The following is a 27,129-nucleotide window of genomic DNA, read 5'->3' as shown; positions in this document are numbered from 1 at the left end:
GTTGGAGAGAAGAAAAAAAAAAAACAATCCTAGAAATTCTAGTTAAATGTAAAACTAATAGGTACCACTGCTTCAAAGCCAATCCATTCTTAGGCAGCATACACAGGACTGTCCAAAACCAGGGAGGACTGCACTGCAATTTAGGAGGAATAAGACAAACTGGAATGCTAATAACAAAGCCGTTACCTTTAGTGATATAGGCTCTGAAAACTATGCAACAGGTAATGGTGAGGGCAAGAGGATCTTTAACCAGAAGAAAGGAAGCATGTGTGGTGGTCACGTGAGTGTGGTGGGTGCCGTCTGATATACAAAGTCCACAGTGTGCAGATGAGGTTCAGAGGAGGCACTAGGGCCAAGGTGCAGCTCTAGAGAAAGCAGTTTGGGTACAATATAAGAAAAACATTATTTTTCTTAACATTTCTGACGTCTGGTAGAAAATGTGGGACTAGAACTCAAGAAAGGTCTGGTCTTTAAGGCAGAGCCAAGAGAGAGCCCATCCACACAGCAGCTATAAAATTGGTTAGGGTCTCAGGTGTCCTCTGTTACCTTCAGCTCAGAATTGTCACCCATACGTCTTCTGGATTCCTCTTCATCATGGGTCTACATCTCTTTCTAGTGCCCCGTTCTTTGAAGTTCTTTGAATCCTTCTCTTGCCCTGGAGCTTCCTGGCCAGCAGACAGAAGGTGGCACCCTGTACCCTCAGCTTTAGCAGGGACCAATCCTACAGCTCTGAACCCTGGAAAACCACCCGAGGCTGGGTGGGGTGTCAGCAGCCCAAGGACCTGGAAGGGGTCCCACTGTATCTACTTCTCTATCCCTTTTGGAGTCCGCGGGCCGCACCCTAAAGTTTCGATGATGGGTCGGCAGAAACGAAGCGTCCTGATGCCACCTGGCCTCTGCGTGTCGAATGGCACGGGGAGCCCCAGAAGGGGCTTGCGTACTCCGTCGGGCAACAGTGGACTATCGAGGGGGTTAGTAAATGCACTCATTAGATCTGAAGAGGGGAAGGGGCTCTTTTAAGGTGAGGAAAGGGCTCTCCAGGGAGTTGCGAACTTTGTTATGAACGGACAGTCACCGCCCACCTTCACTGCACCGATTCTCCGTCCGTCCGTCGCTTTAGAGCACAGGCTCGCCCTCTCCGGCTCCCTCGGGGTGGGTCCCAGCAAGGCCCCGGGGCGCGCCCAGCACTGCCCCGAAACCACCACGCGGCGGCCCCGAGGGGGCTCGGCACCTGGCCTTTGCTGGGGAGTCGGAGCAGGGTGGGGGCGCCCGGTCGCCGCCGCAGAGGCGCGGGGCTGGAGGCGCGGCGGGGCGCGGCGGGGCGCGGGGGAGGCCCCACTGCACCCTCCCGGCTGCGCCGCCCCGCCCCGCCCCCGCCCCGCCCCCGCCCGCTCGGCGCCTGGCGCTGCGCTGTCGCCGGGCCCGGGCCGCCGCGCACTAGCCGGGGCGCGAGGCGAGCGGGTGGGCGGGCGGCGTGGCTGGCGCCGGCGCTCTGCAGTGCGGGGGAGGGTGGCCCAGCTCGCGGGCGGGCGGGCGGGCGGGCGGCCGGGGGCGGCTCGGCGCTGCTGAGGCTGAGCCGGGAGCCGGAGGAGCCGGAGGAGCCGGAGGAGCCGGAGGAGCCGGAGGAGCCGGGAGGCGGCGGCGGGAGCGCGCAGCGGCGGCCGGGGGCGCGGGGCTCGGGGCCCCGCCGACGCCTCGGAAGCCATGGCCGAAGGGGCAGAAGGAGGCGAGGACGAGATCCAGTTCCTGCGGACTGTGAGTCTCCGCGGCGCGGGAGGGGCGGCGGGCGGCGGGCGGCGGGCGGGGGGCGGGGGGCGCAGCGCCGAGCGGGGCGCGGGGCGGCGGGGCTGCGTGGGAAGGGGCACCTCCTCGTGCCTGGCCCTTCCCCCCAACGCCGCCCCCAGCCAGGCCCCCAGGCAACTTGCTACTCGGTCAGAAGCCTGCGGCGCCCAAACTTGCAGCCAGGGCTGGCTCGCGGTGGCCCGGACCCGCAGGATCACAGGTGGAGGCTCCCGCCGCGGAGTCGCGCGCTCCCACCCCGGCGCCCCGCCGCGCCCCGCCGCCTCCGAGGTGGCCCCTGCCCAGGGCCCTCCGGAAGGGACCCGCCGGCCGGGCGCGGGAGCGGAGCCCAGGGCGAGAAGCGGGCGCTGGCGCTCGACCCCGGCCCGGCCCGGGATGGCGCGGGAGACGGTCCGCCCGCGCCCCCCGCGCCGAGCCCCGAGCCCCGGGCCCCGAGCCCCGAGCCCCGAGCCCCGAGCCCCGAGCCGCCGGCCGCCGCGGGAGCGGGAGCGGGAGCGGGGCCCCGAGCGCCTGCCCCGAGCCCGCAGGACGGGGAAACCCCGGTCGGCGGCTCCGCGTCACTCAGGTCCCCTTCCTGGCACCGGAGGGCGCTACTCCGCCCCAGACTCCAGGGGAAGTGGCGGGGGGCGGGGGCGGGGGCGGGGGCGGGGATGTGCCGGAGCCACATCAACTTTGCCCCCCAGCAGTTCCTGGGAAGGCGTCCTGGAGGCGTGGGGGACACCCGGGGGCGTCCCAGCTCCAGTTTCAGCCAGGTGACCTTGAGCAGTCGCCTGATCCGCCCTTCCTAGCCTCAGTTTCCTCTCTGTGAAATGGAGAAGCTCTAACCGACGTTTCAGGGTGATAAGGATTAAATGAGATAGTGGGTGTCACAGTGTTTTGTAAACTGTAAATTGCTCCGTAAGTGTTAGATCATTTTATATGCGCGGCCTAGCGCCCCGGAATTATAATGAGATTCTGGCCCTCTCTCCTTCGCTTTAGGTACCCGCTGTGCCCCGTCCCCTCCCCTTCTCCCAGACTCTTGACTTTCTCTTCCAGACGTGGTTCCGCTGTCAGGGCTGGGGCTTGGGTCTCATTTAGGAGGTACAGAGGATCCCAGTGCCCTTCTGATATACTCCTCTGATATTCCACAATTATCCGTGCCTTCACCCTGGACCCAGACACCCTCCTCATTTCTCACCCTGCACTCAGCGGTCCAGCTTCACACCTGCCACTCCTCATGCCCTCAGGTTGTAAAGCTGCCCATTCTCCCAAAGCCCTGTGGAATCCCTAAGCTTTCCTTCCAACAGGTGTCCTTGCCATTGGAAGGGTGGCACCTCAGGTGCTCTCTGCCTTGTGCCCTTCTCAATCAGTTGTCCCTTTTGCTTATAAGTAATGATCTTCCAAGCATCACCGACTGAAGAAATCAGTCAATTCTGAGAGGTTGGGTGGGTGTGAACTAGACGATTCAGAGGGTTGAGGTGAAAGCCTGGTGGTTTTCTTGAGAGCCACCACCCCTTGTGTTTCTCTTGGCTTCTGTGGTCACCTTCCCTGGCTCTTCCTCTTCCATCAGGCAGTGTAAGTGTTTTTGGTATCCTTGTAACCAAGGCTTAATGTACAGCAGTGGTTCTGAAATGCTTTATGTTATGGGTGTCCCGTCCCAGAGATTAGAGTAGTTGGGCTTTCCTTAAAAGCCCATCCATGGCCCCCTGCAGGGTTCAAGGACCCAGGCTAGGAACCTCTGTTGCAGAGGTACTGCATATCAGCTATGGCTTCCAGGGACTTGGGGGCAATTATTATTGCTCCTAGTAATCACCTGGAATGTTTTCTAGGCGGGTTCTTTAGTAACTTGGCAAACATCTTCATCTGTGGTTTTATTGGGGAGACAATAGGTGGTGAAACGGAGGCACAGGAAATCAAGTCACTTGGCTGTAGTTGCCCAGCAAGTTGCTGATGATTGTCATTACGTAATGTTGACTTAAATGCCCATGGTGACCCAGTGTGGAGCACTTTGCCACAGGCTGTGGTCCTCGGGATACACTGTCATGGGCACTGCTGCTTTCTGACCCATGACACTATCTCTCGATATCCAGGAATTAGGCACAATTATTTCTGCAAACCCAGTCACCATAAATTTTGATTTGCACAGAATTTTGACTTTATCTTGCTGCTTTTAGGGGAAGTTAGGAATCACAGGGCTGTGCTCAGAGTGGGGTTTTCTCACCTTTGAAAATGCCTGGATTTGAGAAGCTTTTGCACTTTGAACTCCCCCTCCCCCCCCCCCCCCCCCACACACACACGTTAGGGCCTCTTGCTTCTCCCAGAACAATATCTTTTAAAGCATTTTGGCCACATGTCAGTCATATAATGCCTCCTCGCCTTCACATTTGTCCTGGACTGGAAGGTGGTTGATATTTGATGATGGAAAAGAACTTTATCTTTGCAACTGAGAACTTTAACAGATTGCCATTCTAGACAATAGAGGCTTTTAAACCTACTTAAAAAAAAAAAAAAAAAAAAAAAAAACTGACCAAAGAATAACATTGCATTGAGGATCCTTGTCAAGTTGTTGGTGGTTACAGTATCCTGTTTATTATGATAGTAACAAAAATAAAAGGAGCTGGAACTATCTGTGACACAAAATGGGCCAGGCTTGCTGCAGTAATCACAATAGGTGTGTGTCCCTGGGCTTCAGACACTTGCCGGGAGGTGGGTCATGTTGGGTGCGTCCTCCCATATGTTTGAAGCCCATTCTCTCCTCAGTGGGGGCCGTCCCCACCCAAGGGGTTCGGAAGTGCAGGTGCATCGTGTCGACCAAATGCCCTTGTACCCCAGACCTTCAAATGGCTGTGTAAGACTACATATCCTCTCTGGCCTTCTCCAATCACTGGCAGTCATTTAAGTCAATGAGAGAGAGAGAGAGTCAGCCAGAGAGCCTAAGAATTTTCTTTAAGCAGGAAAATCTTCCCTCCCACTGCTGCTGGCAGTGGCATCATCCTGCCTTCCGAGTGATCTTGCTGACGTCATCAGTGACACTGACGTGGCTCTGAAGCTGCTCAGAAGCAGATACACCTGCCAGCCACTCATCTGGAAGCAAGAAGTTACAGTGACAGGAGTGGTAGTGACCCCATTGCCAGGCGGTCGGAGCAGCTGGCACCCGTTAGGCTCTGAGAGGGCAGGGGAGTAGCTGTCTTCTCCGCTTCCCCACCCCGGACTTCTTTCTCCGGAGCTAGGGGGTCCATTGAAAAAGGAAAGGAAGGAAGAAAGACCTCCAAACCTCAGCTTATCATTTGACAAAAAAAATACCACAGCCTTATCCTTGCTAGCCCCCTCTCCACCATAAAGTTAACTGTGACAACTCAAAGTGAGGTAGAGGTTCGTTTCTATTAGTTTTAATTAAAGATTGCTCACAGATGCCTAATCCAGCCATCCATATGGAGAGTTGTCCTCAGTCTAAATTTGGCACTCTGGAGGGACAAGAGGAGGTGCTTGGGCTTAGGATCAGGACTGCTCCCCTGGTCCCGGTTCCTCCCTACAGGGTGACCAGGACAGATCCCTGAAGTTGTGCTGTGGCCCTCCTGTGAGCCCACACGCCTCCAGAGCACGTTGTCCCAGGGTGAGAGGACAGTGAACCTGCACTTGGTGGTTCATAGATCCCCGCCGGCTTCTCCCCTCAGCAGACTCCATTCACATACTAACAGCCGCAGGAAGCCACTGGCTTGCTTTGCGTCGCCTTTTCTCCAGAAAGGAGGTAGACTGAGTGATTTAGGCCTTCAAGCAGAGCATCTCAGGAGGACAGGGGCAGTCCTGGGAGGGGGTGCGAGAATGCAGACCCGGATACCCAGGCCCCTGTCGGTGCTGAGCTGTGCTCTCCTGCTGAACTAGGGTCGATGTTTAAAATGATGGAAGTCAGAATGTGCCAGCACGATGGGCTGGCATCACTTGCCAACTTGTCAGTGTCCTTTCCCTTGGCTCTGGAGTACTGATCTCAGTAAGGAACTGTCACAGAAGAGCTGGACACTCAGCAGCCCTCCTTCCTGGGGAAATTCTGTGGGGGGCTGTGTAAAGGAAGCCAAGTGCTTCTCCCAAAGAAATGAACTTGGGTCAGAGGGGCCGCATCTGCGTGAGGGGCTGCCCCGGGCTCTTGAGGCCCTGACTGCCGCGGAGGGGGGGTGTCCTGAGGGAGTTGAGGCTACTGAGCTCCAGGATCACAAGGCGATAGTGACTGGAACTTAGAATACTTGGAACACGCTGTGGCCCCGTGTAAGGGGAGTGAGATCAAGAACAGGTGTGCAGGTGGAGAAGGTGTACGTCTGAGGTCTGTGCATATTTTGTCTTAAGCTGATTTGACCATTAAGCAGGATGAGGCCCCTTCCATGAGATACAGTTTTAAACAATTCTTCATGCCTTTCCCCGTATTGATTTAAAGGGAAAACAGATCTATATCCCAGGCTCCTTAGGATTGATGTGAGGAGAAGAATATTGAAAAAGGGTGGGAGGAGTTTATCTGGAAAGCAAAAGACTCCGGTAGTTACTTTCAAAGGATTTGTATTACAATAGATCTTATTATGTCTCTCTGTGTTTATTTGCCTCTTCTGCTTGCTTGGTGATCCTTTGTTTTGCTCCTTCCTGGGAAGGATTTTTTTATTTCATAATGTGGGTTTTCCTTTACTATATAAAGAATTTCCAGTGTAGAAGCCACTGACTCCATCATTTTCTAATTGGCTTGAAATCCTTTTGAATGATTCTTACCAATGTCAGGTATAGGCTGGGAAGGTCCCGTGAAACCAGTATGTAAGCTCATTTTCCACGATCCCTCATCCATATAAACCCTTCTATATTAGCTTGGTCTTTAAGCTACCCTTGATACAAGATTTATCCAGTAGGAGTGAAATGTAATAAAAAATTTTTTTTTAAAAATTCAACTCAGACGCAGGAATTCTTCATTTCAGCCCTGGCTCACTGTGACCTTGAATGAGTAACTTAAGAAAATTGAGGTTTCATTTCCCCCACTGTATGAAGGTGGAATCTGCTTTCATGGCTCCACAGAAGTGTAATGAAAGACAGCAGTAACTCCAGCAGTACCCCGAGTGGGAGACAAGGGTGTGTTTGGTAGGGTAGTATCACTGTTTCCCTTGTGTGGGATGTCTGCCTACTAGTGATCCAGCTCTTGTTGCTCCCTGCCCAAGGTTCTTACACTGTCTCTGGTGTCGGTCCAGTCCCAGTGTTGGGAAATTACTTGACTAAAGCGAACACCAACTCATCTCAAGTTACTCGACTAAAAAACTTGACTGAGAAGGCAAGTTGCTGGGTGTAGGAGCCTTCAAAGGGCCAGGCGGGACCCCAGGATTGCAGCCACCAAATAGAATAGAGACTTTTCATCTCCTCAGAAGATTAGCAGGGCTACTATATCCCATAGGACCCCCTTTACTTCCTGAATCCCATGTCTCTTGCTTTTCCAGCTACCCCCCTGTTTCTTCCCTCCCACTGCCTCTAGGAGCCCATTCTTCCTTTTCCTCCAGGGCATTGGGACCAGCTTTGCAATAAAGCCAGCTCTGCTTTTCCTCCCAGGGATTTTGCTACCTCGGTCTGCATCTGTCTGGAGACTCAGGGCTTTTGCAGAGTTCCTTTGAGTCGCACCTGGATGAAGCAGATGCTTTTGTGGTGGGAAGGCAGCCAATGCTGAGGCTGCAGGCACCGCTTCTCCCCAGAGGCTGCGTCGGGTCTTCTGGGCTTCGGGCTGGTGTCCCCGCAGCCATCCTCTTGTTCAGAAGCCACTGGGGTATTTTCGGGACAAAGACATTTCCAGCTACCGCAGTTTCCTTTGCTTTGGTGTGTTTTGCCGTCATAGCACCTCTTTCAGGTCAGAGAGAGGGAGGAAGAAGTGCCAGCACCCTGGTCCTGATCCTGCTACTGGGAGGAGCCTTGGGAGGTGCCAGGATTATTTTTCACCCTCCTTCTGTCCTTTCTGATTCCTGATTGTTAGAAAACAAAGTTCAGATGGGCTCTGAGCCTGATGATGCAGTATTCAAGAATAAAAGCTGTGCTGTCTCCTCACCCATGCTTCTTGCCCCATCTAGCCCAGAGCACGTTGCTGACCTACGGGAGCACAGCGGGCTGTTGTCCCTTTAGGTGGGACACAGCCCTGTGGGAAGGAGGTGGTGAGACACAAGCCCTCCCCGTTTCTTCCTTTCCCCTCTACCTCATTTGGGCAGTGAATGCCCTTATTGAGCTCAGGTCTCCCCCTGCCCCACACAGGCTTGCCTACTTGAGGAGGCTGAGACCTCCTTTACTGGATTTGACACCCAAGAAGAAGGAAAGCAAACATTTTATCTTAAAATCAGACTACAGAGAGCTTCAGAAATTTCACTCCACATGAACCATCCCCTCTGGGGTGACAGCTGCTTGCTGCTGCTTTACTTCAGGAGTGCAAAAGAGGCAGGACAGGATACAGAACTGCTGCTGCCTGTGCAGAATCTCGCAGGCCATCAACAGCTTTTCCACTGAGTTCAGTTTGTGTGTGGTTTTATGCTACAGGAGCCAACCAGTGTGAAGAGCGAGGTGGCACAGCTTTGAACCAAGTGTAAATTTTCACTCGAAAATCTGGGTTGGTTGTGGGTGTACAGAAAGCCATTTTTCTTATTCTGCCTTTGAAATAAGGCATAGACTTAAGAACTTCCCTCTATCAAAATGCGGAAATGCAACATTGTTAGCTCAGCGGGTACCCATTAATGATGATCTTCGGCTGAGCAGAGCCGGTTCCTGAAGGAATAGGAATTGGACTGGTGAAGGATGAGAGCATTTGGGAACATTGTGGGGAGCGCCAAGCCTGAGTGATCATGCCCAGGATCTTGGGAAACCCTGAGCAGCAGGGGGAGCATCGGGGCACAGAAGTTGAGTTCTCTCATCTCGGTCTACTTAAGACCTTTGATTAGAGGAGAGGAAGCCTTGAACTATGTGGGAGAAAGTGGCCAACCTCATTTCAAGCATTGGAAGGAGTACTGTTTGCAGCCAGGACTAGTGCTGATACATACTCTGTTTTACATGGTTCAGAATCAGGAGCAACAGTTAGAATAAGAAAGTCTCAGATTTTTATAACTTAGGGCAGGGTAACTCTGTGTCAAAGTAAGAGCTAAGGTGCTGCCTTCCTGAAGTAGAAAAGTGTTCAAGTGACAAAAGTCCATTATTGGTTATCATGTTTATTGATAGGTTGCTCATCATTATCACAAGCAAATGCCCCAGCATTCCTGATACCAGCATAGAGCAATTTCTACTGAAACAAACAAAAAAAGGGCAGGGTGGGGAGAGAATGCCAGGGAGAGCTGCCTGTCTCTCACCAGAGCAAATAGGAGAGGCTCTTACTGGAAGGTACATGCTTCTCAGCAGACCAGTGGTGGGGCCTCGCATTTACTCTCTGATAATTTCACAGTTGAGTTCTCTAATGGGCCTGAGCAGAGAGAGCAAGTCAGTGGGACTACAGGAAGAAATGGAAAGTTCTCCATCAGTGGCACATAAATGTCCACGCTGTAAGAGGTATTGATTGGGACTGGCTGCGCTCTATGCCATGGACCAGATCCAGACTGTAAATCATCCTAGAGCAGTACAAGAGATCCAGGAGGCCACAACTCTACGTTAAACCAAATGCTGAATCCAAAAGGTCAAGTCAAAACAGGGCAGCCACTCCTGGATCAGTGTGGGCCCCTCATGAGCCCTTCCATCTGTCCATGATCATCATCGTCGGTCATCAGGACACATAGCTGTTGTTCTGAACTATAGCAGTGATCTACCCCCAAGTCAACCAACCCCTCTTCTATCTAGACTGGCCAGAAAAGGGGAGTCCAAGAGTGAACCATAGTGATGTCTTGAACAGATCTCATTTCTTTCCAAACAGGATTTTGAGATGAAAAAACGTAACAGAGAACATACGAGCCAAGTAGGTAAACTCAGAGCTAAAGCACTTGCTCTATTTGGTGGGATTTCTATCACCAGGTATCTTTAGGATTGTCTGCCCTTCCCTGGGCTTTAATTCCTGCATTTATAGAAACGTAGTAATAATGACGATATCTCAGGGATGCTTTGAAAATAGTAGTGAAGAGACTCCAGGTGTCCTCCAGGAGAATTAGGTTTGTATACATGGAGGCAGTAGCTTGGAATAAAAGTTGTTTTGTTGCCCAATTACATAAAGAGGTTCCTGTCAACCTAAAGCATGAGCCATAGATTCTAAACTCCAGAAATACAGGGGCTTTAAATTCAATCTTCTCTGAATCTCCAGGCACCACAGGGCTCACAAACTTGAACACTTTGGTGGCCAGGCAGGTAACTAGATGTGTGAATTGGGCTTTATCTGCAAAGAAAGGTGGGCCTGGTATACACATTCAAATAAAAAATCCTTAAACACTTCCAGCCAAGCAAAACACCTTTGCAGCAGGACAGTGAGCTGCCTGCCAGTTTCCAGCCATGGATGAACCCTCACATTTTAAGTGCATAAGCTGCTTAGAATGCATGAATATTTTTACGAGAAGGATTAGGCTCATAATATACATCAAGGTCCTTGGATGAAAATGTCAACATAAAAGACAGTGTATCATTTATCACAGTATATGAGAGACAGATTGGCAGGCAGACAAATTAACAGGCTTAATAAATGAGGGACTTGATGATAAAAATGAATCAGATTGTACTAGCCTTTAAAAACCCTTTCAAATTGTCATACAGATACAGATATCATTAAACTGAAATAAGCAGGGTGTCCATTCAGCATCTGTTGACCAACTACTCTATCACTGGCCCTGATCAAGTGACTGGCGGTTACACAGATGAATAAGACATTTTAACATTCAGTGCTTCCAAGGGCTGATGGTCAAGAGGGGGCTCAGTCTTGTTTTGAGGTGGCAAGGTTATCAGTCATGTCAGATGAATTTGTAACATTTAATTTGACTTTTCCATACCTCCATGGTACAAAAAGTAATTATTTGATTTATTTATGGATTGATTTGGGAGAGAAAGAGTGTATGAGTGGGCAGGTGGGTGGGGAGGGCCAGAGGGAGAGGGAGAAGCAGGCTCCCCAATGAACAGGGAGCCCAAGGTGGGGCTCCGTCCCAGGACTCCAGGATCATGATCCAAGCCAAGGGTAGACACCTAACTGACCGAGCCACCCAGGCGCCACAAAAAAAGTAGTTCTTATTGGGATACGTGACCTTGGGGCAGTTTCTTCACTTCTGTGCCTATTTCCTCATGTGTTAAATCTGAGTGTCTGCCTTAGATGGTTATAGTGAGGATTCAGCATCTGTGTCAGGTGCTTGGAAGAGTGCCCGACATATAGTAAGTCCTCAATAAATATTAGCTACTAATACAGTTTCAATAAATAGCATAAACATGGACGTTAGGCACACTGGGTACGCTAAATGTCATTGCATATTTATTTTCTCATTGAAAAGTACAAAAGGACAATGCCCTGTGATTATTCCATGTTCTTGATTCCTGGCATTCTTCTTAACTATGATGTGACCAGGCCTTGTGATTGGAAATGAACCTGGAATGGTCATGGCCGCGGGAGCACAGATAGATGGGTCAGTTCTTAAGCGTCTCCTTTGTAAAGCCTCTTGATTCAAATACTCACTGACTTTTCCCCTAGCAATTTTTGATTACCTGTGTCAATGGATGAGCAACGCAATTCGGAGAATCCTAAACACAGACAACGTGTCCTTGGTTTGGGGAGAGTTCTCTTTCAACCTATGTTTTAAATATAGAAATGTGCCTTTCTGGGAATGCACTGTGTTTTCAGCAACACAAGGTCATCCTACTGTAAGGATCTGGCTATGTACTCTCTTGATTCCTATTCGTGACTAAGGATGCAAGGCGTGCACCTAAAGTAAAGCTTGGTTCTTGTTACATGGTTTAGTGACCTTTCCTCTGGGGGTCCTGTTATGGGCAGTGGTTCAAGCCTCTGATTCTTACCCTACCTCTCAATCCAATGTTATTCCCATCTTTCTCCTCTCTTCTTTCCATGGAATTAAATTGGATACTGTTGGCCACGTAATCTGTATTGACAATTGTCCTGTCCCTGGATGAGAGTAGCTGTTTACTTAGTTAAAATACTGTGCTCCTTGACCAGTGACAGGTGTATAGGAAGTCTAGGCACATGGGCTAACTAATGGCGCCTTGGTTTTGATAGGTTATTATCACCCTAGTTTGGCTCTTTATTTTCACTCAGAAAGCAGGTCCTAACAACAGAAAGCTTAATTGGGCTAAGCAGTTGGGAAATTTAACTAAAAGAATTAAAGCAAGATTCCCCCAAATAATAGAGAATGGTTGGGCTTTTGATTTCCTTAAAGTAAGGAGGTGATTTCTCTTGGTGTTTAACTTGGTGTTTCAGTAGCAATACATTTCACTTTTTAAGTTGTGAATGGAAACTAAACTATATGAATGATCTATTTCATATACTCCAGCCTCAGTTTTTTAATCTGTAGCATGGTAAAAATCATAACAAATTCTCAGGGAGGGGTCAGGATGAAATGACCAGACTCCAAGATTCCCCAGAGCGAGGCCATATTCTATCACTATTAGCCGCCTCTTTTCCCTGACATCCGAAAATGTGTGGTTCTTGAGGATGTCTTCAGAAAGCATACTTTCTAAAGTATAAAATGCTGCAAGATGTACACATGCATATTAGAAGCTGGGCAACAGTGAAGTCTGATTACATATGCAGAGAGCTCATCATTATAATCAAATAAATTTAAGATCGAAGTTATTCTGACTTATTCTTGTACATAAATATTATTTTACTGGTTCCTAATTAGACGTAATTGTACAAATCACAGAAATGACTATAATTAGTATAAATTTTGCCTAGCCAAACCAATCTTTTTTTTAAAAAAAAAAGTGAAAAATTAAAAAACAATTGAATAGCATTGTTCTCTCTTCTTATTGGCCTTGAACTTGATGGTTTCTCTGGTACCATGTGCCATTTCCAGCTCACTGTTACTACCATTGCCATCAGCATCAACCCCATTACCACCTGGAGTGTCTGCTAAGAGAGTGGTTAAGAGCTCAGAATAAGACCATGGTGTGAATTCTAGATTTGTCATTTCTAAGCTATGAGACCCTGACAGTTTCTTCACCTCTAAAATAGAGGTATTAATAGCTTCTTACGTGGCTGTTGAAATAATTAATTATGGTGATGTTTGTAGAACTGTAGTAAGCACAATACCTACTTCATACTGTGTGCATTTTCTCTTCTGTGCAAAATTCTGTGATATGACGTAATACATATTTTAAGGTCAGTCTTACTGCCCAGTGGCCGGGGCCTCCCTCTGCTGGGGTCCTAGCATCCATGTTCAGCCTGTGCTTCTGCAAGCTACCTGGGGTCCTGCAGCAGCTGCTCTTTCATGATACGGGAACTGTTTTGGAGGTAGAAGATGTACTTAAAACTGTTTATTTACTACAATTTCTAACTCAATTAATTTGGGGGAAACATCTAAATAGCTCTTCCACTTGCTTTTTAGAAGCCTTAGCCAAATGAAAACCTGTGGGTGTGCATGTGTTTGCACTTGATTTTCTGAACACATGAAGGTTGCAGTCCCAAGTTGTGTTCTTAGCGAAAGGCAGGAGCCTGTGCCTGATTCCCAGCTGTTTGGTAGATGATGACAAATATGTTGACTGAGCCTCAGGGTTTGCTCTGGTCTCCGGCTGTGCTAAGTACACATCACTTATGTTCATGACGAGGGCTTTAGAATACACATAGGAAGGCACTCATCTCACAAAGCAAAGAGGCTCCCAGATCTAGTCTAAGCTCCTGAAATCAAATGAAAATTCAAAAGCAGGTTTATTTGGGTTTTGGAGTAAAAGAGATTTAGGATTAATGTCTCTCTAGCCCATAGGTTAAGTATAATATGTCACTGGGGAGAATATGATCCCTTTGTTCCAGACATCTCTCTCATGTGTGATAAGGTACATGGAACTCATGGCATCGAGGATACTGCTTTAGATTGACATTATCTCCAAGGCAGGGGGTGGGGAAGGGGATTTAGATGTTGCTACACCTGCTCCTGGATGATCAGATTATCAAGGAATAAAACCTTGATCTGGGAGTACAGCATTTGAGGTTGAAAGATAAGGAATGGTCACTAGGGCATTGTCAAGTTCAGTTCTACAACAGGTTACTTTGAATCCCCTAAAGAAATAGGGGAGAGAGGGAGGATACATTAAAAAAAAAAGAAGGCGGGGCAGCCTCGGTGGCGCAGCGGTTTAGTGCCGCCTGCAGCCCTGGATGTGATCCTGGAGACCCTGGATCAAGTCCCACGTCGGGCCCTCTGCGTGGAGCCTGCTTCTCCCTCTGCCTGTGTCTCTGCCTCTCTTTCTCTCTCTCTGTGTCTCTATGAATAAATAAATAAATATTAAAAAAAAAAAAGAAGGCGGTACATATGGGGTGCCTGGGTGGCTCAGTCGTTTAAGTGCTTGACTCTTGATTTTGGCCCAGGTCATGATCTCAGGGTTGAGATTGAGCCCACATCAGGCTTCTGTGCTGTGTGTGGAGTCTCTTGGGATTCTGTTTCTCCCTCTACCCCTCTTCCCACCCTCCACCTACCACTTGTGTTTTCTCTAAAAATAAAAGATAAAGATAAGGAGCAAAGAGACCAAGCATTACTAATTTCGTAAGTTTTACCCCAGTCTTATTTTGTAGATGCCAATATCTTAGATGGAACTCAATATTTTCCATTAGTAGAGGAGAGATTCTAATGATTGGTGACACTGACCCAACAACATCATGGAATCATCCAGGCTGGGGGTATGGGGACTGACGTCTCAGTTTCTGACTTCAGTCGCTTGTATGGAGTCAGCTTGTAAAAACCAAGAAGTGAGGATGGCTCTGCCTGACTCTCAGGACTAAACATACACATGGGACGTTCCCAGGTCCTTATGGAAAGAGAAAGCAGATATGGGACAATTTCATACCAGTGAAGCGCATGTGTGTTCTGTATGTCATTGATGCCAGTTTGAAGACTATTGATATTTTTGTGGTTTTTGTGTTTCTAGATGTTTATAAAGGGATGCTTACTTGAGAAACAAAAGGTTATTTTGATGTTGGTCTTAGAAAAGATTTTTGTGTGCTTTTAACAGTTTTAATCTGTACCGGATACAAGCTAATAACTACAAGCATGTGCCCCTTTATTTCCATGAGATTCTTGAGTGCTATCAACAGCACATACAAGCCTCTTCTACTGGCATGTGAATATGAAGATTTAGAACAAAACTGGGTCATTATTAATATCTACAGATGAAAGGAAGACATTTTATTACTAGCTCAAATTTCTGGATTATTCAAGATTGATTTTTGTTTTGCATTATACTTTACCACTTTCATGTTGCTCGGCTTGTTTTTACTTTTAGATTTTTCCTACTTCTTCGTAGCCCTAATTCCTCCTTTAGAACCTCCTTTTGGACCTTATTTGGAGATTTCCTTCTGTAGGTCCTGAATAGGACTGTAATGAAGTTCCTCTTTCTTTCTTGTATAAGTCTGTTGAGGATGATTTTTTGTGGTGTTTTTCAGTGTCTGAAACCTGAGCTAAATTAGAGCTAATGCCCTTCTAAAAGAATCATGGGATATTTATAGCTAGCTAAAGACCCATGACAATCATCTTTTAATTTTTGTGTTAGGAAACTGAGATCCTATGTGTTATCCATTCATTCCTTTATCCACTGGGCATTGTTGAGCACTTAACTGTGAAAGACACATGCTAGGGACCGAAGGACATTTAAAGGTGAGCAAAATACACAATTCTATTCTCAAGGATCTTCAAGCGTGGCAGGGGAATTTGACATCTAGAGAATTGACAGTGGAGTATGACAAAGAATGTGTTAAATAAAGGTAAAAGTTACACACTTTTGAAGGGATAGTTAATTTTGACTAGTCAAGGAAAATTTGAAAATGGGGAGCACTTGAACTGGATGGATTCTATAAGGTGTTGGTAGATGGAAAATGGAGTTAAAAGTGCATTTCAGATACAAGGATCATCATGAAGTAAATAAAACCCAGGGTGTGAGAATCTGAGATGTTCTCAAGGAACTATAAAGACTGGAGCATATGGGTTACATGGGACAGACTATTGGGAGCTGAGAGTGGAAAACTATCTTGGGAGCAAATCAGATGATCTGGCCTTTTTTTCTTTCAATAATAGAGAACTAGCTAACATAAATACAATTCATTCTAAAAATTTCCAAAGGCGATGCTTATGTTAATTTAGTATAACAAGGTTTTGGTAGAGTAGAATATATAGATACAGATTATGTAAGGGTGCTTTTTATATTGTTTTTTTCAATTCACAGTTATATATCTGATGCTGTAGAATCTTGTTGGCCCTTTAAGAGGACAAACATGATCACTTGAGCAACTACATTTGTCCAGACTGGACTCCAGACAGGGAACTGGCCTTGCTCCGGAATGGAAGTCAAGAAGGGTGTCATGTTGCACCTAAATGCTTCTTCATGGAGAAACACTCTGTAGCTACAAAAGGTGATTGACTTTGGCTCAGGACAAGGGGTTTTACGTGGCAGAAGAAGCAGTATAGGTACTTCCAGAACGTCTACAAAACAGAAACTAATAAGCACTGAAGGGTTGTAGCTGAATTAAAGGCTTTATGAAGCACTGGCTGTTAAGTCTCAGTGGTGTCCCTCCTACCTCAGACTGTTGAACTTTGGTCCCTGCAGCCCTGCCAGAGGCAGGGTGGGACACAGGAGCCCTGTCAAGGCCAGTGGTAGAGTAGATTCTACAGACCTTACTACCCTGGCTCTTGCCCTTTTATGACTGACCAGTTTGTCACATCTAATACTGAAGAAAAGTAGAAGATCAGAATTGAAATCAATACATTCAGATTATTTATTTAGAATTTTAGTGAGGAATAAACGTTTAGTGAGGAATATGACTGCTGAATAATTGATAATTATTGTTGCCTGGACTAAATAATCAGGCACTTGATCATATTGTGCAAACTTTATGGTTTCTTAGGATTCTAATCAGTGCTCATTCATGAACACAGTGACTCAGTGATTTCTTGAGTGAGTGATTTTTTTTTTTATTGTTTCTGCAAGTCCTCATTACTTAGACTAGTTATTCAGCATACCCAAATGACATGTTCTTACCTAGTTACTTAGAACGAGGGACTTCACATTCACAAATTTTAAGTTCCATTCTGAATTAGACAGTTGAACATCTAATGGGACTGATTCTTTTTCCATAAAGTTTAAAAGGTGTAATATGATTAAGTCAGAGATTTGGGGATTTTGTTGCTGTTTCTGGTGTATGCCCAATGGGCAGCATAGCACAGCCCATATTCAGCATATTCAGCATGTGCTGAATAAACATTTATAGAACAACCTAATAAAGCAAAATGAATAAAATGGGAGGAAATATAAGTTTGTTTGAAATCTGATACCTCGTGTTTTAACTAAACTCTACTTCTAGTGTCCACCTCTATAGTATCATTGGATTCTTCTTTGTGGGGTATCATCAGAGCTCTGCCCATAAACACCCTTATCTTTCTAGAGTGCTTCATCTGTCTCTTTTTTTTTTTTTTAATTTTTATTTACTTATGATAGGCGCACAGTGAGAGAGAGAGAGGCAGAGACACAGGCAGAGGGAGAAGCAGGCTCCATGCACCAGGAGCCCGACGTGGGATTCGATCCTGGGTCTCCAGGATCGCGCCCTGGGCCAAAGGCAGGCGCTAAACCGCTGCGCCACCCAGGGATCCCCTTCATCTGTCTCTTTTTGAACTTACTATTGTTCACTTGTAAATCCGTTTAGTGAAGAGGGCCATCCATCATTTACTCTTTCTGCCACCTGGTCCTCAGTTATCCCTTCTTGGAAACCTTCCTTCAGGTCTCAGGTCCTATGCTTCACTTTCAGAGGAGCCCTCTCGCTCACTAATCTACATGGGGTCATTAAAGTGAATGCCCCAGGTAACACTTTCTTTGTTTCCATCGAGGGCTTTCTTATAGTTTTGGGGACATTGCATATATGCTGTGATGGGTACACATAGCATGTTTTAGTTAAAACTGAGCTTTCCTAGATGTTATAGAGGTGTGATTGCTGTCTTGTACTTTGGCTCATGGATCTATTGTTGCCATTCCAGTGTATGAATCACTTCACAGCTTTTTATTTTATTTTATTTTATTTTATTTTATTTTATTTTATTTTATTTTATTTTATTTTATTTTTTAAAGATTTATTTATTCATAAGAGACAGAGAGAGAGAGAGAGAGAGAGAGAGGCAGAGACACAGGCAGAGAGAAAAGCAGGCTCCATTCCGGGAGCCCGATGTGGGACTAGATCCCTGGACTCCAGGATCATGCCCTGAGCCAAAGGCAGGTGCTAAACCACTGAGCCACCCAGGCGTCCCTTCACAGCTTTTTAATAACCCCAAATCTGGCATCCATTCAATTACATGTAGGGGCGCCTGGGTGGCTTAGTCAGTTAAGTGTCTGCCTTTGGCTCAGGTCTGGTCTCAGGGTCCGGGATCGAGCCCCACATTGGATTGATTCCCTGCTCAGTGGGGAGCCTGCTTCTCTCTCTTCTCCCTACTTGTGTTCTTCTCTCTCCCTCTCTCCCCTCTCTCTCAAATAAATAAAATAAAAATCTTTAAAGAAAAAAAAACCTCTGAATACATCTAAGCCTGTTAGACTACTTTCTTTCCCTCTTCCTTCTCAGGCCTCCCTATTCTCTTTTCCTTCATCCCTTGCTCACTAATTTTACATTTTTTTCCTCTCTCTCTCCCTCATTTTCAGCTTCTCCCTCTCCTCATTTCTAGCATTCTCTTTTTCTGGTCTTTTCTCTGGAATTATCTGGAATAATCATGTAGGCCAGCAGGGCTCCAGTGAAAGGTAACACAAGTTTAGGGCCATAGAAATTGTTCCTTGCATTGGCTTTTTGTACTTGCCACCAAATCTGGTCAAGCAGTTCAGGGACTGTCTCCTGCTTCCACTTCTTCACCATACCCATTCCCTCTTCCTGACTTAGAGACTTCTGGAGGATGTGTCAAGCTCATAGGATGGTGAATTTTTTTTCTCTATGGGTAAGAGTGATTATGTAGATCTAGGCTAGATTTCCATGAGTGGGTCAGCATCAAATATTTAACTTCATCCTCTAAGAAACTAAAATTTTCATGTCCCCAGGGAAGTCACTTACTGAGGGACATGAGTGATGCTAATAAAAGTTCCAAGAGATTTATATAAAAACTAGAAAGTTAGGCTTCAAATTTACCAGGAGAATATACTTGGTTCAAACCATTATGTATGTAGGGTTTTAAAACCCATTAAGCTGCTTGATGAGTGAAGAATTGATGGTGACAGAAGGAAATTGATGTTTCTGAAAGGACATTTGCATCAGGCTCTTTTGTTTTAGTTTGTGGAGAAGTATTCCACTTTGGTGCATTTTGGTCAGAAGTGGAACTTGTATTGTGTATAAGAAGCTGGAGCCACACTAGTAAATGCTTAATCTCAATATTCTCAATATTCCTTAACATCAAAATTACATTACAACATGATCTGTTTTTTACAACTTGACAAATGGTAGTTTATTTTTTTTATACTGATCTTCTGCCCATTAGATCGGTTCTTTTTTTTTTTTTTTTGAGTTGTATGGATTCTTTACATATTTTAGATATTAGCCCTTTATCAGATATGTGATTTACAAATATTTTCTCTCCTTCTGTAGGTTGCCTTTCCATTTTGTTGATGAGTTCCTTTGCTGTGTGGGAGCATTTTAGTTTGATGTAATCCTGCTTGTTTACTTTTGCTTTTATTGTTTTTACTTTTGTGTCAGATTCAGAAAATCATTGCCAAGACTTATGTAAAGTAGCTTACTGTGTATGTTTTCTTCTATGAGATATATGGCTTAAGGTATTATGTTCAAGTTGTTAAGCCATTTTGAGTTAATTTTTTGTGTATAGTATAAGAAAGGGGTCCAATTTCATTCTTTTGCAGGTGGTTGTCCAGTTTTTCCAACACCATTTGTTGAAGGCTGCCCTTTCCCCATTATATATTCTTGGCTCCTTTGTCCTAAATTAACTGAATATCTATATCTATATCTATCTATATCTATATCTATATCTATATCTATATCTATATCTATCTACATATAGTACTATAATTTATATATTTATAGTACTATAGTTCAAAATATTTGTACATTATTCTTTGTACTATAGTTTGCAATCAGAAAGCATGATGCCTCCAGTTTTGTTCCTCTTTCTCAAGATTGCTTTGGCTGTTCAGGATCTTTTCTGGCACCATTGTGTTTTAATATGTCTCCTTGGGTTTTGGCTTTATTTTGGGTAGAGGAGGGTATGTTTGAGGATTTAATGCATTCAGATTTTCCAGTCCTCTGTAAATGAAGAGACCTCACCTCCTTTCTAGGTAGCTGTTCTCCCCGAGGCAGAGCACTTAAGTGACAGAGACTTTTGAACTTTTGTGAGAAGAGTTGAGATAACTTATTTTAAAGGTTGTTCAAGGTTTTCAGCCTCTTTATCCTACTGCATTTTTTTTTAATACATTGGAGTTAACTTTTTTTCCTAGCTAGATATACTTTGGAAACTTTGGAGGAATAATCTTTTAAGATTGATTCATTCTCTTTCAAATAGTAACTTTAAAATGTTCTTGAAACTAATGGAACATTATGTGTCAACTATACTCAATAAAATAAAATATTTACTGAAAACACATAAACATGTGAAATATTCTTTTTTTTTAAAAAAGATTTTATGTATTTATTCATGAGACACACACACACACACACACACACACACACACACACACACAGAAAGAGAGAGGCAGAGACACAGGCAGAGGGAGAAGCAGGCTCCATGCAGGAAGCCTGACGTGGGACTCGATCCTGGGTCTCCAGGATCAGGCCCTGGGCTGAAGGTGGCGCTAAACCGCCGAGCCACAGGGGCTGCCCCAAAATATTCTTGATACCTGGGATTTTCGGGTACATTCACAGTGTTAAGGCAAAATAACCTGTCCTTAAATTCATTCCACCTATTATCTTATAGCTGTTTCAGTTTGCTGATGTTCTTATAAAGTACATCACTAGCTAATTCCACAATTAGGAAGATGTACTGAAGCATAGTCTGGTTTAATTAAGTAATTTTTGGTAGCAAATTAGAAATAGATTCTTAACTAGAAAATAAAATAGACTCTTAATAGTTTAACTATTTGGTGGCAAATTAGAAAACAGACCCTTAGTTCCCTTGATTCACCTAGTGATAATACTTCTAGCAATTTTTTGGTATGACAAAAAATATATGCAGACAATATATATTTATACATGAAATATAATAATTATGTGATTTTAAAATAAATGCTTACTAAAATAATTCTGTTGTGACAAAAAATATATGCAGTATATATTTATATGTTAAGTGCTAAAAACAAGATATCCAGTGAAATGATCTTCCAGGAGTGAAGACTAAATAAAAACCTTTACAGACAAAACAAATCTAAGAAAGTTTGCCACCAATAGGACTTAACTAATGTATAGCCATACATTAAAAAGAATAAAAATTATTCCAGAAGGAGGGTCTGAGGAAAAGGAGGAAATGGTAAGAAAAACAAACTAAAACTAAAACTAAAATGGTAAACAACTCTCTATTAAAGAGTAACATTATGTTTTGGAGTTAAAAATTGATATATGACCAAAATTTTGAACAATAGTAGCATATAAATCAGGAAGGAGGTAATTGAGGATAAATAAATTATCCTTTTATTATCTTAGGATGGTAAAGGTATTCATTTTAGACTTTCAGTTAAATATGCAAGTTAAAATTTCTAATTTAGAAATTAGCCAGTAAATAAAGGAAAGAAAACCTCTGTAAAAGAAGAAGAAAATGTAGTGGGGGAAATCAGTCAATCTAAAAGAAGACAAAATCAGAAATATAAAATCAGATGCTCAAAGTAATCCAGATATAGTGATGATTACAATAGATTAAGTGGACTTACCATCCAGTTAAAGTCAAAGATTCTAAGTGGATACCTAAACAAAAACTCAAATATATACAGTTTACAAGATATGCAATTTGGACATAGAAAAAGTTTAAAAATATTATTGGAAATGAATAGGGACACAGCTATCTTCATATGAGACATTAGCTCACTTGGTAGTTATAAAAGGTTTAATTGGCATATATCTGAAAAGATAAAGCAAAAATGGTCAGTTTACAGGAGAAACTGATAAATCTACCCTTTAGTGGAAAACTTTAACATTATTCTCAATAATTCATTGATTAAGCAATTAGTAAGGATCTAAAAAATTTGAAAGATACAAGTAATGAGATACTACATCCAACAACTACAGAACACATAATATTTTCAGACACATTTAAAAATTTAAAAAGTGATCCTATAACTAGCTAGGAAGAAAAATTTCTAAAAATTCTAGAAAATCAGTATCATACAAATCTACTCCCTTATCACAGAACAATTTAGATTGGAAATCAGTTGCCAAAAAACATGGTTTGAAGTTTAAGGAACACACATTGTAAATGATCCACGAATCAAGGAAATCATACCAGATATGAGAAAACACTAAGGTCAGAAGAGTTAGAAAAATATAATAGCAAGATTCATGTGATATAACTCAAGCAATACTTAGAGAAAAATTTCTAGCCTTAAAGTAGAGATTCACAAACTTTCTTTCTTTTTTTTTAATTGGAGTTCAGTTTGCCAACATATAGCATAACACCCAGTGCTCATCCCACCAAGTGTCCCCCTCAGCGCCCATCACCCAGTCACCCCAACCCCCCCGTCCAACCTCTCCTTCCACTACCCCTTGTTCGTTTCTCAGAGTTAGGTGTCTCTCATGACAAACTTTCTCTATAAAGGAACAGATAGTAAAATACCACTATTTACCATCACAACACTGGTGTAACGATTCAGCTTTGCTCTTGTAGCACAAAAGCAGCCATGGACAATATGAAAATGAATGGGTGCAACTGTGCCCTAATAAAACTTTATTTACAAAACCAGTCAGTGGGCCAGTTTTGGCTCACCACTCTTAGTTTGCTGACCTCTGCCTTAATGACCCATATTAGAAAAAGAGGATGGTTGGAATAAATGGCTAATCATCTAACTTAATAACTACAAAACAAAAAAGCAGAATAAACCTAGCAAAAGGAAGAGGAAGGAAATGGTAAAGACAAGAGCAGAAATAAATTAAAAGAAAGATTCCATAAAACAATGCCAAAATCTGTTTATTTTAAAGGACTGCTTTAGGGGCACCTGGGTGGCTCACTCTGTTAAGCATCTGCCTTTTGCTCAGGTCACGATCTCGGGGTCCTGGGATGGAGCCCCACATCGGGCTCCCTGCTCAGCAGGGAACCTGCTTCTCCCTCTCCCTCTGCCCCTCTCTCCCAGCCCGTGCTGTGCTTTCTCTCATATTCTCTCTCTCTCTCAAATAAATAAATCTTAAAAAAAAATAAAAGACTGCTTTAGTCCAGGTGCTCTGGAAAGCAGCACCTTAAGTAAAGACTAAGGTCTTTTTTACTTGGGAGGTACAAGCCCAGCACCATGAGAGTGAGATAAGAAGAGTAGCAAAGCCTCAGTGAACTGTCAGAGAGCACAGCGTGTTGCCTGTCAGCACATGCATTCAGCAGTCTTCCAAGTTTGACAGAGGAGGGATGATGCAGCGTAAGTGGGCCATGTGCCAGAGCCAGAGGGAGAACCTGGTCAAGAGAATTTAAGAATGCACATAAAGTGTGTCACACAGACTAATAAGGCTTCTCAAAATCTGGAAAGACTGTTGTAAAAAAGAAGAGAAGACGTGAGTAAACAATATGAAGAATATCACTGTTCAATCTGATGCAGTGGAGATTTAAAAGATAAGATCTTATCAACCACTTTGTGCAGATAATTTTGAAAACTCAGGTGGTAGGTCAAATTCTTAACAGTATAAATTATCAAAATTGATTCAAGAAAATTGGATTGCTTCTGTAAACTATTAAATGAAAGGAATTGGTATATTAAAAAATATTTTGGGGCACCTGGGTGGCTCAGTTGGGTAAGTGTCAACTCTTGGTTTTGGCTCAGATCATGACCTCATGGGTCTTGAGATGAGTCCCCTGTTGGGCTCCACATTTAGCAGGGAGTCTGCTGGAAGATTCTCTCCCTCTGCCCCTACCCCCAACTCGCATTTGCTCTCCCTCTCTTTCTAAAATAAATAAATCTTAAAAACATACGTTTCTTCCAAAAACCCAGGGTTTGGGTAATTTCTGTAGGCAAATTCTACAACTACAGAAAATCAAACAACTGAATATTCTAATCTTGCAAAGCCTTTAAAAAGAGCATAAAGAGAAGAAACACTCGCAAATTAATATATGAGGCCAGTGCAACCTTTCCCTCAGAATCAATCGAAGAGTATTTAAGAAAGGAAAGTGACCAGGTTCGCTTTTCGATATAGATGCACAACCTTAAAATATCAGGCTGAATTCATCAGTACACAAAAAAGTCAATACATCATGACTGTCCATCGGTACAGCCACTTTGGAGAACAAGCTGGGCATTGCCCGTTAGCATGGGGCAGCAGAATGTACACAGAGCCTGGGGGGCAGTACCTCCCCTAGGTACAGCCTCTAAACTCATGCATGAGACTTGGGGGTTCAAGCATGGTCCTAATAGTGAGCAACTGGAATCAACCCACTGACAATGGAATGGAAAAAGTGTGCTTACCCTGTAGATTCATGTACATTTATAGATAGCAGTGGAACGACTTAGCCAGTTACCTGCAACAGTGTGGGCAAATGCTGTGAACATAAGGTGAAAAAAAACAAGTCCTTGAAAACTACAACATTTGGTTTCTCTCAATAACAAGCAAAACTAAACAATATATTATCTATGGTCACACACTATAAAGGACAGCAAGGGATTGGAAATCCTGCGGGGTAAGGATGGCTGCTGCCCTGGGCAGATGGAGGAGGGCAGGTCGGGGGAGAGGGCTCCCTTCCTAAGATTAACAATATTCTGTTTCAGGGGCGCCTGGGTGGCTCTGTTGGTTCAGCGGCCAACACTTGCTTTCACTCAGGTCCTGATCTCGGGGTCCTGGGCTGGAGTCCCGCATCACCCTGCTGCATGCTCCGCAGGGGGTCGGCCTCACCCTTCTCTCTCTCCCTCTCCCTGCCCCTCCTCCCACTCTCTCGTGCTCTCTCTCTCATCAATACATCTTTTAAAAAATATTCATTTCTATATTGGTAGGGGGAAGGTGAGGGTTATCATCATCTTTAGTGACATTTCACACACACACAGATGAAAATAGGCATTTTCTAGAAGGCATTAGGATTTCTGCATGCTGGGATCCAGAGAGGGCAAGGAGCAGGCTAGTTCTCCAGAGGGGCGTGCTGCTGGTCAGTCTGTAGAGCTGCTGGGGTCTGGCCAATGGCCAGGCTGGAAGGGCAGGTAAACTGAGGAAGAGCCTCAGCTGACATTTATGTTTTGAAGGGGAGACTTATGACCATGCTTTGGAGTGGATATCTTGCGAGTCAGGCCAGTGACCAGAGGACCACTTGCCGGCCTGCAGGGTTAGTGCAGCTGAGAGACAATGACTTTGCCACGAAAGTACTGGCAGCAAGGTAGAGAAGAGACAGAGGACTTGAGGGTGACCTCGGGGGCACAAGGGACAAGACTGGCTTCTGCCTGATGGATATGGGAGATCAGGGAACAAGAGAAAGTCAAAAGGCACCTCCGGGATTTCAGGCCACATAATCCGAGAAATAAGAGTGTCATTACCTGAGCCACGAGCCCCAGAGGAGAGTTTTTGTGCCTCATGGAGAAGAGAGAAGAAGGTGACAAGTTGAGCCTGACATGTGTATAAGGCCCTTTTTTTTCTGGAGTTGGCCTGTCCAAAGGGTGTTTAGTCACTGCCCTTCCTAGACACCCACCCCAGTACCATCTCCTGCTTCTTCTGGAAGGACAAACAGCGCTTAACCCTGTGTTATTCTGTCTTCCTTAGCATCTGCCAATGTAGCGGCCCCTTTGAACCTTATCATGAAGGGCCACAGCTCCCACGTGACCACAGCAAAAATGTCACTCAGGTTGCAGCCCCGGAGAACTTACGTCCTGGGCAGTGTCCGTGCATGATGTCTAGGGCTCGAGCTGACGGGACGGCCATCCTAGAGATTCATTTGTTTCCTTAGGTATTGGAGGCTTGTTTCAGAATTCCAAAATCACTTAATTAAGATAAAATATTCCTGTCCTGAGAATCACAAGATGTGTATTGGTGTGCCAGAGCTGTGAAATACCCCGGGCTGGGTGGCTTAAAGAGCAGATATTTATTTCTCACGGTTCTGGAGACGAGAAGGCCAAGAGCAGGGTGTTACCTGCTTTGATTTCTGTGACGCCTCTCTCCTTGGTTTGCAGGTGGCCATCGTCTTGCTGTGTCCTCACATACCTCCCTTTTGTGTGCACACATTGCTGGTGTGTCTTCCTCTTCTTATAAGGATGCTAGTCCTGTTGGGTTAGGGTCCCACCCTTATGATCTTATTTAAACTTAATGATCTTTTTAAGGCTCTGTCTCCAAACACAGTCACGTTGGGAGTTTGGGCTTCAGCCTATGAATTTGAAGGGAGGAAATAACTTAGCCCATGACCCTGAGCTCTAATCATGGATGAGAGATATGAGTGTAGGTGAGTGGCTTTTCCAGCACTCCTGCCTGTAGTTGTTTACTGAAAATGAAGCTGTAAGGACAAGAACAACGGTCTGCAAAAACTCACCTCTGTGGGTTTTTGAAGCAGATGCTGAGTCCCATCCTCAGACTTTCTGATTCAGAGGACTGGGGTGAGTGAGACTTGGCATTCAGACAGGTTTCTAGGTGCTGCCACTGGTGTAGGGACCACACTTTGAGAACCATTGGAAAAGCATGATGTGTTCAGTCCTTTTAGCATTTACATTCCATGGTGGTTCTGTGATACCACCTTACAGCCTCCCTCTGTAGCCTCCAAGACTGGAGGTCCTTGTCTGAACCACACAGCCTGGAAATTGATGTGGGTGGCTGTTTACTCAACTCTAAGCATGATACATCAGTAGTACCAATGTAGATGCATAGGAGGGAATTCACTTAGCACATGGAGGGGATGTCTGTAGTCATTAAAGCTCACTTCTCTCATGAAACCCCTGTTGAAAAGACTGATATTCGAAGCCCAAGCATGCTGAAAGGACTCCAGTGATGAACTACACTTCCTCAATGTGGTATCCACAGTCCGTAGGGGGGCAAAAACCCTATCATACCTGCCACTGCTTTCTGTCCAAAAAGGATTTTAAAAAATCAAAACATTAGAACTCTTAAAAAAAAAAGATGAATTCTTTGAGAGAGAGCAT

General features: G+C 44.9%; 1 protein-coding gene across 2 annotated transcripts in view; it reads left to right on the top strand.

Annotated features, from left to right (window-relative positions):
* The first annotated feature begins 1,608 nt into the window (after window positions 1-1,608).
* Window positions 1,609-27,129, top strand: part of RYR3 (ryanodine receptor 3) — a 510,816-nt gene continuing 485,295 nt past the window's right edge. For both annotated transcript variants that reach the window (XM_049104111.1, XM_025473335.3), the window contains exon 1: window positions 1,609-1,755. In XM_049104111.1, coding sequence (XP_048960068.1) covers window positions 1,705-1,755 — 51 coding nt within the window. In that variant the 5' untranslated portion in view covers window positions 1,609-1,704. The remainder of the gene's footprint in view (window positions 1,756-27,129) is intronic.

This window comes from Canis lupus, chromosome 30 (assembly GCF_003254725.2).
Source record: "Canis lupus dingo isolate Sandy chromosome 30, ASM325472v2, whole genome shotgun sequence".
Lineage (NCBI taxonomy): Eukaryota > Metazoa > Chordata > Mammalia > Carnivora > Canidae > Canis > Canis lupus.
The sequence above is the reverse complement of the archived record's forward strand: the minus strand, read 5'-3'. Positions and strand labels throughout refer to the sequence as shown.